This window comes from Vigna unguiculata, chromosome 6, assembly GCF_037176805.1.
Source record: "Vigna unguiculata cultivar grain cowpea cultivar isolate G323 ecotype 2 chromosome 6, ASM3717680v1, whole genome shotgun sequence".
Classification (NCBI taxonomy): Eukaryota; Viridiplantae; Streptophyta; class Magnoliopsida; order Fabales; family Fabaceae; genus Vigna; species Vigna unguiculata.
Genome location: NC_140797.1, coordinates 26306038 through 26320236, shown reverse-complemented (window position 1 = coordinate 26320236; position 14199 = coordinate 26306038). Strand labels below are relative to the sequence as shown.

General features: G+C 34.4%; 1 protein-coding gene across 1 annotated transcript; it reads left to right on the top strand.

The window, feature by feature from the left end:
- The first annotated feature begins 2099 nt into the window (after window positions 1–2099).
- Window positions 2100–10666, top strand: LOC114188145 (cyclin-dependent kinase C-2-like). Its single transcript, XM_028076690.2, has 12 exons — window positions 2100–2471; window positions 3581–3662; window positions 3900–3990; window positions 4076–4105; window positions 7422–7531; window positions 7627–7699; window positions 7801–7921; window positions 8020–8137; window positions 8539–8678; window positions 8833–8890; window positions 9547–9617; window positions 9936–10666. Exons 1-12 carry the CDS (start codon window positions 2362–2364, stop codon window positions 10495–10497), a joined length of 1566 nt encoding a protein of 521 aa, XP_027932491.1. The 5' UTR covers window positions 2100–2361; the 3' UTR covers window positions 10498–10666.
- Window positions 10667–14199: the final 3533 nt, after the last annotated feature.

Here is a 14199-nt window from a genome sequence, read left to right as displayed (position 1 = left end):
AAAAGCATGCAAAAATCCTGAGCATGCAAAATCTCTAAAGAATTGTGAAAAAAAATTATATGTTTTGAATATAAGAGATTAAAACATTTTGTACAAAATAATAAAATATTTTAATATATTATATCGTAGGACAATATGTCACATAAAATGAAGCCTAATCCCTTTTATAGTTTAACGACTAAAAATGATGTACATCTAAAACTACCTTTAATAAATAATTAGTTATAAATTTGTAAACATTAAATATAAAGGCTTAATTAACATTTTGGTCCACTAATTTGTTAGTTTGATTCATTTTGGTCCCTTTATTATTTTTTGGTTCAATTTGGTCCTCTAATTCTTTAAGACTGTTCATTTTCGTCCCTGCCATTAAGTTACATTAACACCGTCTCCGGTCATTTGGTGGAATTTTAATTTTTCTTTAAATTTTTTAAATTTTTTTTTTATTTTAAAAAAATAAAATAAAGTGTCACGTGTCACTTTATGGTTGTGACACATGCCAATTTGAGATTTTTTTATTTAAAAAAAAAAATACTGCCACATGACAGGTCACAATTGTGCCACGTGTCAAGCTAACATTGAGTATTTTCAATTTAGTCTCTCTATTTGAAATTTTGATTCAATTTAGTTCCTTCTATTTGAAATTTTGATTCAATTTAGTCCCCAATTTGTTAAAATGATTCAATTTGTCTTCTTTAATTTGAGACCAAATTAATAATTAAGCTTAATTACAATTTATATATTCATGTTAAAATAATTTTTTACCACTTATACATCAAATCACTCACTAAATACTTATGTTATTTCATTTCTTACATTTTTCACTTTGTAATTTTTCATACTTGAAATTTTGTACACATGTCAACAAAATAATTTGAATAGTTAGATGGTGTAATTTGATCTATAAATATAATAAAAATTATTTTAACATGTATATATAAGTTATAATTAAGCTTAATTACTAATTTGGTTTAAATTAGAGAGACAAAATTGAATCATTTTAAAAAATTGAGGAACTAAATTGAATCAAAATTGTAAATAGAGGGACTAAATTGAAAACAACCAATGTTAGTATTGACACGTAGCACAATCGTGACTTGTCATGCGGTACTTTTCTTTTTAAATTAAAAAAATTAAAATTAAAAAAAATATCAAGTTGACACGTGACACAACTATGACGTGACACGTGACAATTTTTTTTAAATAATAAAAAAACTAAAAAAATTAAAAAATTAAAAAAATTGAAAATTCCACAAAATGACACGTGACATGTACAAAGACGGTGTTAATGTCAACTCAACAAAAGTGACCAAATTGAACTTTTTTAAAGGATTAGAAGATCAAATTAAACTAATAAATAATTAAGAGACCAAAATGAATCAAACCAACAAAGTAGGGAACCAAAATATTAATTAAGATAAATATAAATTAATTTACAAACTTGACTTTAATAAAGTAGTCAAATAAAAAATTTACCTAAAAAAATATTATAAAAATTTAACCTGACAAAAACAAGTTGATTGATAATTAATCAACATATAAAGAAAACTTGTGCAAAAAAGGACGGTTCACATACTTAGCAAAATATACACATTTTGAGTTTGGAAGTTTATGAACATTTCCATTACAAAGTTATTGAAATATTAATTAATTATCAATTAAAGCCTTTTGATATTTTATTATACATAACATCATAATCTTTTAACAAACTTATCAATATTTTATCTTATTCATCAAAGACAAATATCAAAAACACTATTATATTCAGTACTTTACTATATCTTATTCTTACATTTTCTTATAAAAATTCTTAACCACTCAAGCATGTTAAAAAATATTGTAAAAGTGGATTGAATTTTTCTTCGTTCTTCAAAATCAACTTGATTTCTGAAATTAGAAGACTCACTCAAATATCTAAAGATATTATTACCAAAAGGAGATACTACACCTACGGCAATTGATTTAATCCCTCACAACCCTGATTTCCCTAAAGTAATTTTTCCTAGTTTAGATAATATTGATTTTTCAACAACAACAGAAAGGAATAATATTAATTGAATAATGTTGCAACCCTTATACATTTATATTATCACGTAGTTCATAATTATCATTTGGTGAAACAAACGTACAAACAAACTTCATTCGAAGCTTTTGTCGGCACACTTCGAATTTCCACTCCAATTCCGATTTTCCCACCACCGTTTCTCGGACATTCTCCGGGAAAATTCCACCACCCATCCCTCGCTCGAAAAGCCAGGCAATAACAATAACCCCTTTCGGTTCTCACACCTCCTAATTTTTTTTTTTAGTTTTCTTTTTGGGGCGTAAAGCAAGACCCACTAGGGTTTGCGAGGAGGTGCAATGGCTATGGCAGCCCCTGGGCAACTCAACGTGAACGAGTCACCGTCGTGGGGGTCTAGAAGCGTCGATTGCTTCGAGAAGTTGGAGCAAATTGGCGAGGGCACATATGGGTTGGTGTTCTGTCATTTCTCACCATGGACACTTCTTGCTTTTCCATTTTTATTTTCGAAGTTTAATTATTTTTAATTTGTTTGTAGAGGTGTGATGTGGTTCCAGGTTTTGGACATAACATAAGTTTGATCATGTTATCATTGTCTATTTTTTCTTTTCTTTTATCTGGGGGATTGAACTGAAAACTATTTCGTGTATGCTGATTAAGGTTTTAGTCTGAGATAGAAGTTTATACGAGGGAGGGAGATTAGGCCCTGTTTGGATAAATTTTTCTCTTAGTACTTATGGGACATGAAGATTATAAGGCAAACTTAATTGTGTCTCAGATAAGTTAAAGTTAATTTTTTTGCTTTTACTTTTATAGAACCTTTTCCATCTAATTCTGTGCAAAGCGAACTTGCATACGTTGATTTTCATTTCTGGGAGAAATGTAATTCATTTTGCATTAATTTCTCTGTTAGAAGTGTTTAGGGAGAAGTTGATCGGAACAAGGTCTAAACTTCTGCCTTTTGGCTTCTGGAAAAGCAGCAGCAAGATATGAGATTCTGGCCAATGGTTGGAACTCCTTGAAATGTGATACAATTAATGACTACTATAGTTAAGTGGAAGGCACTAGAAACTACTATAGTTATCAAAAAACATTGAAAAGTTTAACATCTTACACACTTCGTTAATCAGGCTCTCATTATCCTTTCACAATCTTGCGAGTCATGTGCTTCCATCCTCATTATCCTTTCACAATCTTTTTTGTTGAAATTCAGTTGGGTGCACTATTATTTTTAAAAAACAGTCAATTTATTTTTTATTGTTTATATTTAAAATTCACTTAGGATAAAATACACTTTGCAGCAGGTTTAAAAGGCTAGTGAGTTAAAGGACCAAATTGAATCAAATTTAGAAGTTAAAAGGACAATAATGACTTAGAATTTAGATACTTCTTTTTCTTTTTATCTTATTCACACTTCTTTGGTTTGGATCCTTGTTTCTTCTTCTACATAACATTGGGCTTCCATGAAAATGGTTTTGAACTTTTACCTTTGGATTGTTTCTTCGTCATTGCTGATATTTCCTGAAGGGAAATAAGAGTTTTAAATGTTTTTGCTTGCAGTCAAGTTTACATGGCTAGAGAGATCAAAACTGGCGAAATTGTTGCTCTGAAAAAGATACGAATGGACAATGAGAGAGAAGGGGTATATCTTTGACCACGTTGCCGATGTTTCATTATATATTAAATTAAATCTGTGGAAGCATTTCTTATAAGTTAATTACATACTGCTCTTGGTTTGATACTTCACCTGTGATACCCATGGTATTCCTGCATTTCCAAACATTTGATTACGCAAATCAGTGGAGTCAAATCTGAAGTTGCAATAGCTATCAGTTGCTCTGTTTGTAACAAGCTCCACTTCTGTATCGTACTTTTGCAGTTTCCTATAACAGCTATTCGTGAAATCAAAATTCTAAAGAAGCTACACCATGAAAATGTAATCAAGTTGAAAGAAATTGTGACGTCTCCGGGTACATTTTTTCAATGATCTAAATGTACTGTTATCAAAATAATGTAGGCTTCAATTTGATTTCTAAAATTTGGGTTATTTAACAGGTCCCGAGAAAGACGAACAAGGGAGGCCAGGCAAGTTATTCATTTTCATCATTATAGTTGAATTGCTTATGTCATTTAGACAGTATTATGTGTGAAAAAAATGTGTAGGCAGTAAGCAATAATTGTGGAATTACTTTCTTGATCTCAAAAAGAAGCAACACGTTGGTATTTATAGAAAAATCGAAATGCTAATAAATGGAAATAAATATCCTGAAGTAGAGAAAATAAGTCTCTAGGCATAAAGACTCTAAATTTGGAGCAAACCTATCAAATAAATCCCAATCCCTTAATTTTAGGGATTTCCTACAAACAAATCTGCATTTATTATCCAATCAATCTATATTTATTGTATGCTAAAAGTGCAATATTTACACCCATATTTCAGCACATGCTCTCACAATGAGGAATAAATGCCCTCCTTTCCCATCTTAGTTATGAGATTATGGAAGTCTAAGGTGTGGAGTCTTTTTGTCATCACATCAGCTACCTGTTGCTTGGATGGTGTTGGAAGTCCCACATCGACTAAAGATAAAGCTAATTTATAATATATAAGTAGGTGCAAACCTCACCTTTTAAGCCAATTTTGTAGGGTTGAGTTGCTTAAAGTTCACTTCTTAACATGGTATTAGAGGCATGGATTAGAGCTTATCCTAACAAAATTTATTGTTTGCTGGGTCTATTGTTCCACCTACTATCCGGTCGTTGTCGCACCACCCATTAATGTCTTGTCTCACACTCGAGATGTATATGTCTCGTTGTGAGGAGTGTGTGTTGGAAGTTCCACATTGACTAGAGATATAAGGCCAATTTACAGAATATAATTTAGTATAAACCTTACCTTAAGCCGATTTTGTGATTGATTGAAACTCCACTTCTTAACAGATGAAATATATGACATGCTAACTAAACCTTTTTCTAATTTTTCCTGAATGAAGTGTCTATCTATTTCTATATGTTTTGTTCTGTCATGTTGAATGGGATTATGTGCAATGTTTATTGCTGACTTATCATCATAGTAAAGCTTCTTGGATCCCTCCAAATTAATCTTCAAGTTATCTAAGATCCCTCCAAATTTTTGCTTTTCCATGTCACTAAGTTCCCACCTAGGAAAGTACAATATCCAATTGTTATCTTCTATCAACAAGAGAACCTGCATAACTTGCATCAGCGTAGGCTTCAAGAGTTTATCTTCTTTTGAATAATACTCCTTTTCGATGGCTGCCCTTCAAGTAATGTAGAATTCTATAAGCTGCTTGAAGATTGGATTCTTTATTTCATGCATAAACTACCTGATGACTCTAACTGAATAAGCAATGTCTGGCCGTGTGTGAGCCAAATGTATTAATTTTCCAACCAGTCTCTGATACATCTTTTGGTCTGTTGCTGATTCGTTTTCAGCCTTACATAACTTGTGATTGGGTTCCATTGGAGTTGACATTAGTCTGCACCAACTTCCTTGTTTCTACAAGCAAATTGGTTATATATTTTTGCTGAGATAGGAAAATTCCCTGGTTAGAGTAGGCTACTTCAATCTCTAAATAATACTTTGATCTTCCTAGCTCTTTTAGTTCAAATTTCTGGACCAGTCTGTTACAATTCTTTCATCTCTTTTTCATCATTGCTGGTCACTATAATATCATCAACATAAACTAGAAGTACTGTTACCCCCTCTTTCCCTGAATGTTTAGTAAATAAAGTCTGATCTCCTTGACTTTGTTTGTAGCCAAATCCCTTCATAGCTTTTGTGAGTCTTTAAATCCAAGCTCTTGGGACTGTTTCAGCTCATAAAAGCCTTGTGCAGTGCACACTTCATTTTTCCTGTCTCCTTCAAAGCTAGGTGGAATATTCATGCAGATTTATCCTTCTAGGTATCCATGGAGAGAAACATTTTTAACATCATATTATATAACTTTCCAATCAAAGTGGTCAGCTAAGGACAAAAGAATCCTTACAATATTCATCTTAGCAACTGGTGCAAAAGTTAGGTGACCTACTCCTTAAGCTTGAGTGTATCCCTTGGCAACTAGTCTTGCTTTGTACCTTTCGATAGACCCATTAGCCTTTCAATTTATTGTGAATATCCATTTGTAATCAACGATATTCTTTTCTTTGGGTTTGTCAACAATTTTCCATGGTCATTTGGAGAGTTGAGTGTTCTCAGTTTCAGCAGGTTCAACTGTCTGTGGCTTTAGGTTCACAACTTGGATTGGATTCATGGACTTGCCATGTCTGGAATGCTGTTCCTTCTAGTGTAGGCATGGCTGAATCTTTGAAAACTATAGGTACTAACTCTAGGGCCAAATCTCTAACTGTTCCAGTATTTTCTGGTTGCAGTTCAGTAGAATCAATGATATTATCAATTTCAGTTTCTAATTCTTCCCGAAAATTAGGTTATATGTTTGTCTTTTGAGGGAGATAAGACTTGTCAAAAGTTGAGACATAGAGAACATTTTACGAATAAGTTTGGAAGATAAATATATCTCCATCTCCTGCAACACTAGCTAAAGAGCCATTGACAACAATAATTTTCCTATTCTGGAGATGGGATATAAGAATGACAGAGTGAGGCAAGTATGTCATATGATCCCGAGCTCTCAATTCCACAATTCAAGAGTTAGCACTATATGAGACACTCATACGAGAAACATTACCTAAGAGAGTACAATTCAGGGTTGAATCCTCCCTCTATTAATTTTGGATCAGACATCATGTAGATGAAAATCAGCAACTGGCTGTCTAATGGGTGATTTTACAAATAAAAACAAGTGATACTGAAGCAATTAAGGCTACACCCTCTTGAAGATAAAATGGCAATGAAGGCCTTAAAGTGGTAAAAACAAGAGATCAAGACTCCAAAAAAACCTAGAACTCTGATACCATGTGTAAAAAATTGTAGGCAGTAAGCATGGAACTACTTTTCTTGATCTCAAAAAGAAACAATATGTTGGTATTTAAGTTAAAAACAAAATCCTAATCAAAAGTACATAGTGATGCCTAACATGAGTTTAATAACAAAAACTTAATCCTAATTCAAAGGAAATAAATCTACGGAAATAAAAGAAATAAATCACCAGACACAGACTTTAAATCTGGAGCAAATCTACCAAATAAACTTGTAATCCAAATCCCTTAAATTTAGGGATTTCTTTGAAACAAATCTATAACTATTATCCATTCAATCTATATTTATTGTACAGTAAATGTGTAATATTTACACCCATATTTCAAAAGCATGTGATTTGCTTTACTGTTTTGACTGCGAATGTCTTCACCTGCCTTTGAATTCTGTTTTTTTTTTATCCACAGCTCCTACTTCATCTTTGTTTTTGTTTTTTTAATTGTGTAGACGGTAACAAATATAAAGGTGGCATCTATATGGTCTTTGAATACATGGACCATGATTTGACTGGTCTGGCTGACCGACCAGGGATGAGATTCACAGTTCCCCAAATTAAGGTATTGTTAATGTTAAGTGTTGATTTGTATAGTACTAGTATTAGTATTAGTATTAGTATTTTAATGATGCTTGAGTTTTTTTGTTCCTTCGCCAGTGCTACATGCGACAGCTTCTGACCGGGCTGCATTACTGTCACGTAAATCAAGTACTTCACCGTGATATCAAAGGTGTCTTTGTGCCTCCTTCTTTCAATGATACGTATACAGGTTTTGATTATAGATCTTATCAAATCTATTACTCCTATTTAACGTATTATGTTTTATTGCAGGTTCAAATCTTCTCATAGATAATGAAGGTAATCTGAAACTTGCTGATTTTGGATTGGCACGGTCATTTTCTAATGAGCACAATGCAAATCTTACTAATCGTGTCATCACATTATGGTACAGGTAATTCGTGCTCTTGTGAAGTTTTTAATTTTGACCCGACTAAGCTTATTTGCGAGGGTTGCATGCGTACACATTGATTTATTTCATTTTATATTTAGACCCCCTGAGCTGCTGCTTGGGACAACAAGGTATGGGCCAGCTGTAGACATGTGGTCTGTGGGGTGCATCTTCGCAGAGCTTCTTCATGGGAAGCCTATATTTCCTGGAAAAGATGAGGTTAGTGATAATATATAATTCTAGTGTGAAATTAGGGTAAAGTATTTAGTGGTTCTTAAGAAATTGTTTAGTGGCTGCTTGGCATACTTTAATCCATTACATGATCATTACTCACTATACAGCCATGTGTTTATGCCTGGATTATTTCATATTACTTCAAATATTTGGTGCCAATATGAATATTGATTTTTATCTGCAAATGTTTGCATTATCGTGTTGTTTATCAGCAGGGTTGGATGGAATGGTAATGATGCTGTCTGGTTTATTTCTAGATCTGACCTATGTTTTATTTTCATTCCATTTCTTTCTTATACAACGTGTGCCCTTCAATGTATGTACCCTTGGTACTTGTTTATAATACAGCTGAAAGGTAATGCATGTTTTCTTCACAACTATTGTAGCCGGAACAATTAAATAAGATTTTCGAGCTGTGTGGAGCACCAGATGAAGTGAACTGGCCTGGTGTTTCCAAGACTCCTTGGTATAATCAGTTTAAGCCAACAAGACCCATGAAAAGACGTCTCCGGGAAGTTTTCAGACAGTAAGTGTCAGTATGAGAATAAGTAATTTTGCATGGTTTTTATCTCCTCCCCACCCGAAAAAACGAAAAAAATAATTATATGTTGCATATTATTTTATTTTATTTTATGTGTGCCTGTTGATCTTAATAGCTTTTCTCACTGACTGAATTATAGTTTTGATCGTCATGCTCTGGAATTGTTGGAGAAGATGCTGACACTTGATCCTGCTCAGGTATATTTTTAATTGCTGCATAAATGTTCAGTTATTTCATTTTATCTGTTTCAACTTTCAAATACCTGCTATTCCTGTTTTCTCACACTGCCCTGACTCTTTTAATTTGATATTATTTAATTAAATGTTTTTATCCTCTATTATTAAAGTTATCTAAAATAGTGACGTATTGCCTTCTGGGATAATGACAGAAATGGTATCATCTGGTTTTGGTTGAGTGGCTGATGTTATGTGATAAAATCGATGAAAAGAAAGAAACAATAATAAAAAATGGCAGTTTTGGTGAGATTAAACTGAGAAAAATATATTCATGTCTGTCAACGACATGAATTGTCCATGCAAGTGGATAAATTCATTAGGGTCTCAGTACCTCATTGGTAGAAAAATTTGTTTCTTAATTTACAAGTAATTTCATAACTAAACTACTTAAACCGTATACATATATAGGTATTTCTGGAATAGAATTTAATCTGGGATGTTATTAATTAAAATTAACTAATTTAACTATTTTGTTAGTCTTGATGAATTGGTTATTTGATTTTTACTTTTATCAAAGAATAGGGAGAAGTATTCTAAAACATGATACACTGTCCTTTTCGATGGCTGTTCTTGATCTGCATCCTAATTTTTTTTTTGCCAATTTGATTTATTGACAGAGAATAACTGCGAAGGATGCGCTCGATGGTGAATATTTCTGGACTGATCCATTACCATGTGATCCTAAGAGGTATGGCCTCCCATGATAGAGACCAATCTTTTTGGGAAGAGTCATTTTCAGTTAGGGAGAGAATTCTCTTTTTCTGTGTAGGAGTGAGCTCTGTGGGCACTGGGGATATTCTCCCTTTTGCATTTACTGTCATATTTTCAGAAATCAAAGAATATATTATCTTCACTGATACTTATTTTCGTTTGTTATTGCTTTTTAAGATTGGTTCCTGACATTATATCATGTGTGTTTCCCCATTTACGTGTGTTGCTTCTATCAACAATCATTTACAGTTTCTTTTCTTTTTTCAACTCACTATTACTTCTGTGTTTGCCTTAGTTTACCCAAATACGAGTCATCTCATGAGTTCCAGACCAAGAAAAAGCGGCAGCAGCAACGACAAAACGAAGAAAATGCCAAGCGTCTTAAAATGCAGCATCCTCAACAGCATTCACGCCTGCCCCCTATTCAGCAGGCTGGACAGCAGCACCCTCAAATGCGGCAAGGTCCTAACCACGCTATTCATGGGTCTCAATCAGGAGTTACAACCGGGCCTAGCCATCATTATGGGAAGCCTCGAGGACCCTCTGGTGGGCCCGGACGATATCCTCCCGGTGGAAACCCTGGTGGGGGATACAATCACCCGAACCGTGGAGGTCAAGGAGGAGGAGGTGGCAGTTATGGAAGTGGGCCATATCCTCCGCAAGGACGGGGTGCATCGTATGGTTCAAGTGGTATGCCTGGTGGGCCCAATGGTGGTCCTCGTGGTGGCGGTGGTAGTGGCTATGGTGTTGGAGCTCCAAATTATCCTCAAGGTGCTCCTTATGGTGGATCCGCAGCAGGACGTGGTTCAAACATGATGGGTGGTAACCGCAACCAACAGTATGGTTGGCAGCAGTAAAACCCTTTCTTTTCTTATCATATGTTTGGTATTGTAATTTGCTGACACTACGGTAGTTGATGAATACTTTTAGAAAGATCAGCATAGTGATGGATTGAGTTATTGAGAAAAAGCTTCTCTTCATTGATTATTGATATTATATAGTAATAGTATGATTACTTGAACTGCAGTGAAGTGTTTGTGAGGCACCTAGCATGATGCTTTTTGTCCTTGAGTCAGAGATAGAATGATGAAAGAAGGGAAGAGAACCTTTTAATGCTTTTTAAAGTTCACATTTAATATTTTATGCCTTAGATATCTCTGGGGCATGTACTAATGAAAGTAGTATGCTTAGAGATGTATAACAGGTTACTGTTGTAGCTGACACTGTTTTTCTGGGAATCTAGAATACCGAGTCTTGGTTTATTTATTTTTGAACTTTTTGTGACGCTTTGTAACTTTTTATCGTAATGTGAAGGCAAACATATCAACTTACCTTTGTGTTGGTATGTAGCTAAATATAGAAGGTTAATGTTCAGTTTGGTTCTTAATAGTACTATAGGTGTTATTTTGGGGGCCTTCTCCTGTACCTCCAACTCTTCTCTTCGGTACTCCTAATAACTAATATATTTCCATTTTTGCTCATAGTAAAAAGTAAAAGTAACTCTTTCTTCATTTAACACCACGATATTGTGCACCCCAAAAACCACTCTCACTCCCCTGCACTCCCAAAACATACCCCAAAAAAGGAATCAGATTCTCTGCACTCTGGTATGACCTAAACCCTAAACCTAGCAGCCTTTAATTACTTTATTTGTTGCTGCTTCCTCCTCCAGCCCTCCATTCACACTCTCGGTTTCCTTCCTCCATGCATATTGGCGCACCCCTTCCTCCTCTCCGTTTGAGTTTGCAGCTCCACGCACACTCCATTGTCAACAACACTGCCAACAGCCGAACAACCAAGAATTAATCCAGTTAAATTATTCTATATCATGTATTTTTTAATTTGATTTTACGGAACGTGGTGTGTACAATAGATGCATGAATAGGTTGTTTATTTAGAAAATATAATCAAAGATCCATGTTTAATATGAACTGCTCAAGTCAAAAAAATTTTCTCTGAAATTGACCAAAATAAATGTCAAAATCCGTTTCATAAAAGTGTGAAACGAATGTTGATATCTGTTTCATTTTTTTTTAGTAAAACGGATGTCGAGATCCGTTTCATTAAAATCTAAAACGGATGTCGAGATCCGTTTCATTAAAATCTAAAACGGATGTCGACATCCGTTTCATGTTTTTCTTTTATGTTTTTTAGCAAAACGAATGTCGAGATCCATTTCATTAAAATTTGAAACGGATGTCGACATTTGTTTCATGTTGTTTTTTTGTTTTTTCAGCGTTCCGAATGTCGAGATCCGTTTTATATAAGTATGAAACGGTTGTCGATCCGTTTCATGTTTTTTTCTATTTTTTTCAGCGTTTCGGATTTGGAGATCCGCTTTTGAAAGTTTGAAACATATTTTAACACTTTCTTATTTTTTTTATATTTTTTTTTGTAAGACTTTTTCATGTTCCTCATAAGCCAATCCTCCCACAGTTCATAATTTGACATTCTTAATAAACAACAACAATTAAATAGTTTGATGGTTCTCGATCGTATTTTCTATATATTTTGTTCCATCAACTTCAACAGCAAAATATTAAAATAAAAAATTAATTTTTAACCAAATATACTACAGTAAAATGTATATATTAGAGGAATCAAATCAATCGCTTTTGATCCTTAATGTTGATTATTTGCACTATCAAAATCACATTCATAATTTATGAATGAATAAATAAGTAAAACAAATATAATAAAAGATTCTTGCTAGATATTTTTTTAAGGCCTTCTACGTGAAAACAATTTTTTTTTCTCTTAATCTTGAATATCAAAACTTGGAAGGTCACCTGTAGGGTCTCAGTAGGGAAAAATGAAGACGAATGGTAGAGGCAGAAGCAATATTTGCATATTTTTTTCTTGGTGTTTCAATTGCGTATCAGTTGTGCATGATGTATTAGTATATGTTATTAATTTGAATTTGAGTGATATTGTTGTTTGTTGGTGATTTTTGTTTGTTTACATGTTGTTATATTTGGTTACTAAAAATTTGATACTTCTAATTATAAATATGGTTAGGACAAATGGTAATTTATCTAGATGCGGTTCACACGATGCACCGAGAGTTCTTCACAGGGTGCTGCACGGAGGAGACCGACCGCTTCAGCTTGTAGAAGGGGTCAGCACGAGGCTGATGTTGTTTAGGATGATGTCGTTGAGCATGAGGTTTCCGATGTTCCTCAGGACAAGGAGTAGAGGATTGATAACGATGGTGCAGGATTTTCAGGGGATGGCCAGGTTAGTAAGAAGTTTTTATAAATATTTTATTTTATTGTTGTTATGTATTTTTATTGTTTTATGTTTCTTTTTTCTTAGGATCGAGTTGTGAAAGTAGTCTCCCATATTAAAAAAGTGAAAAAATTAGGACCTCCTCACCCATGTTCTCCCCTTTGTGGTAGCTTCTGGATTATCACCTTTGTGCGATATTTTATATGAATATCCCGATGTTGAGTTAATATTGGGTTTCGTGGAGAGATGGCATCCCGAGACTAATACTTTTCATCTACCAATTGGTGAGATGACCATCACTTTAGATGACGTCTGGTCGCTCCTTCATCTTCCCATCACTGGATAGTTTTTCTCCACTGAAAATCTTGAATATGAAGATTCAGTTAAGATTTTGATGAACTTCTTGGTGTTGATCGGGCCATGGCTTGCAATGAGTTGAATCAAAGTCATGGTGGACAGATTAGACTTAGCTGGTTGAGAGAGTTGTATGATAGTTGTTGTGATAACGAGCTACGGGAGTTTGTTGCACGTGCATATCTTTTGCACCTTGTAGGGTGCATGATATTTGCTAATAAAAGTGCCACCTATGTTCGTACCCATTACCTCGAGCTATTTAGAGATCTCCCTACATACCGTAGATATGCTTGGGGAGTTGCTGCTCTTATCTACTTATATGAGCAGGTAGGAGATGCCAGCTTTACAAATACAAAACAATTAGCTGGATATCTACCTCTTCTACGGTACCATTTTATATTACATTTTGTTAAATATTTTACTTGTTTTTTCTTTTATATCAGAATAGTTAAATGAAATGTTATTTGATACAGGCTTGGATATACGAGCACTTCCCTGCATTGGGAAGGAAGCAATTATGTGATACATATATGGAGACCAAACCCCGTGCCAGACGTTATATCACTAGACGCGCTACTTCTGCTATACCTGATGTTAGAGTCCAGTTGGATGCCTTGACATTAGATGGGGTGATTTGGAACCCATATGTAGCACATAGGGCTGGTCGACCACTTGTTGTATATGCCATGTTTTCTGGCTACCTCAGGCTTGGTATCTTCGTACACCGTCATTTGTCGGAGCGTGTTCTGCAACAATTTGGCTTCATGCCGCCTACTCCATGACTGCCGAGTTCGCTTCCCATGTTGGACTTTGCGACTATTGATGATCGGTGGAGAGACTACGAACAATTTGTCGTAGTTCAGGTGGTCTCCGCGCCAGCTCCTTTTTCATGTTCGGATGGATATTTGTAGTGGTTTATGAGGGTCTCCCATCCTTACATTTTACGCAGAGTTGAGGCCGAGCGACCTAGCCTTGTG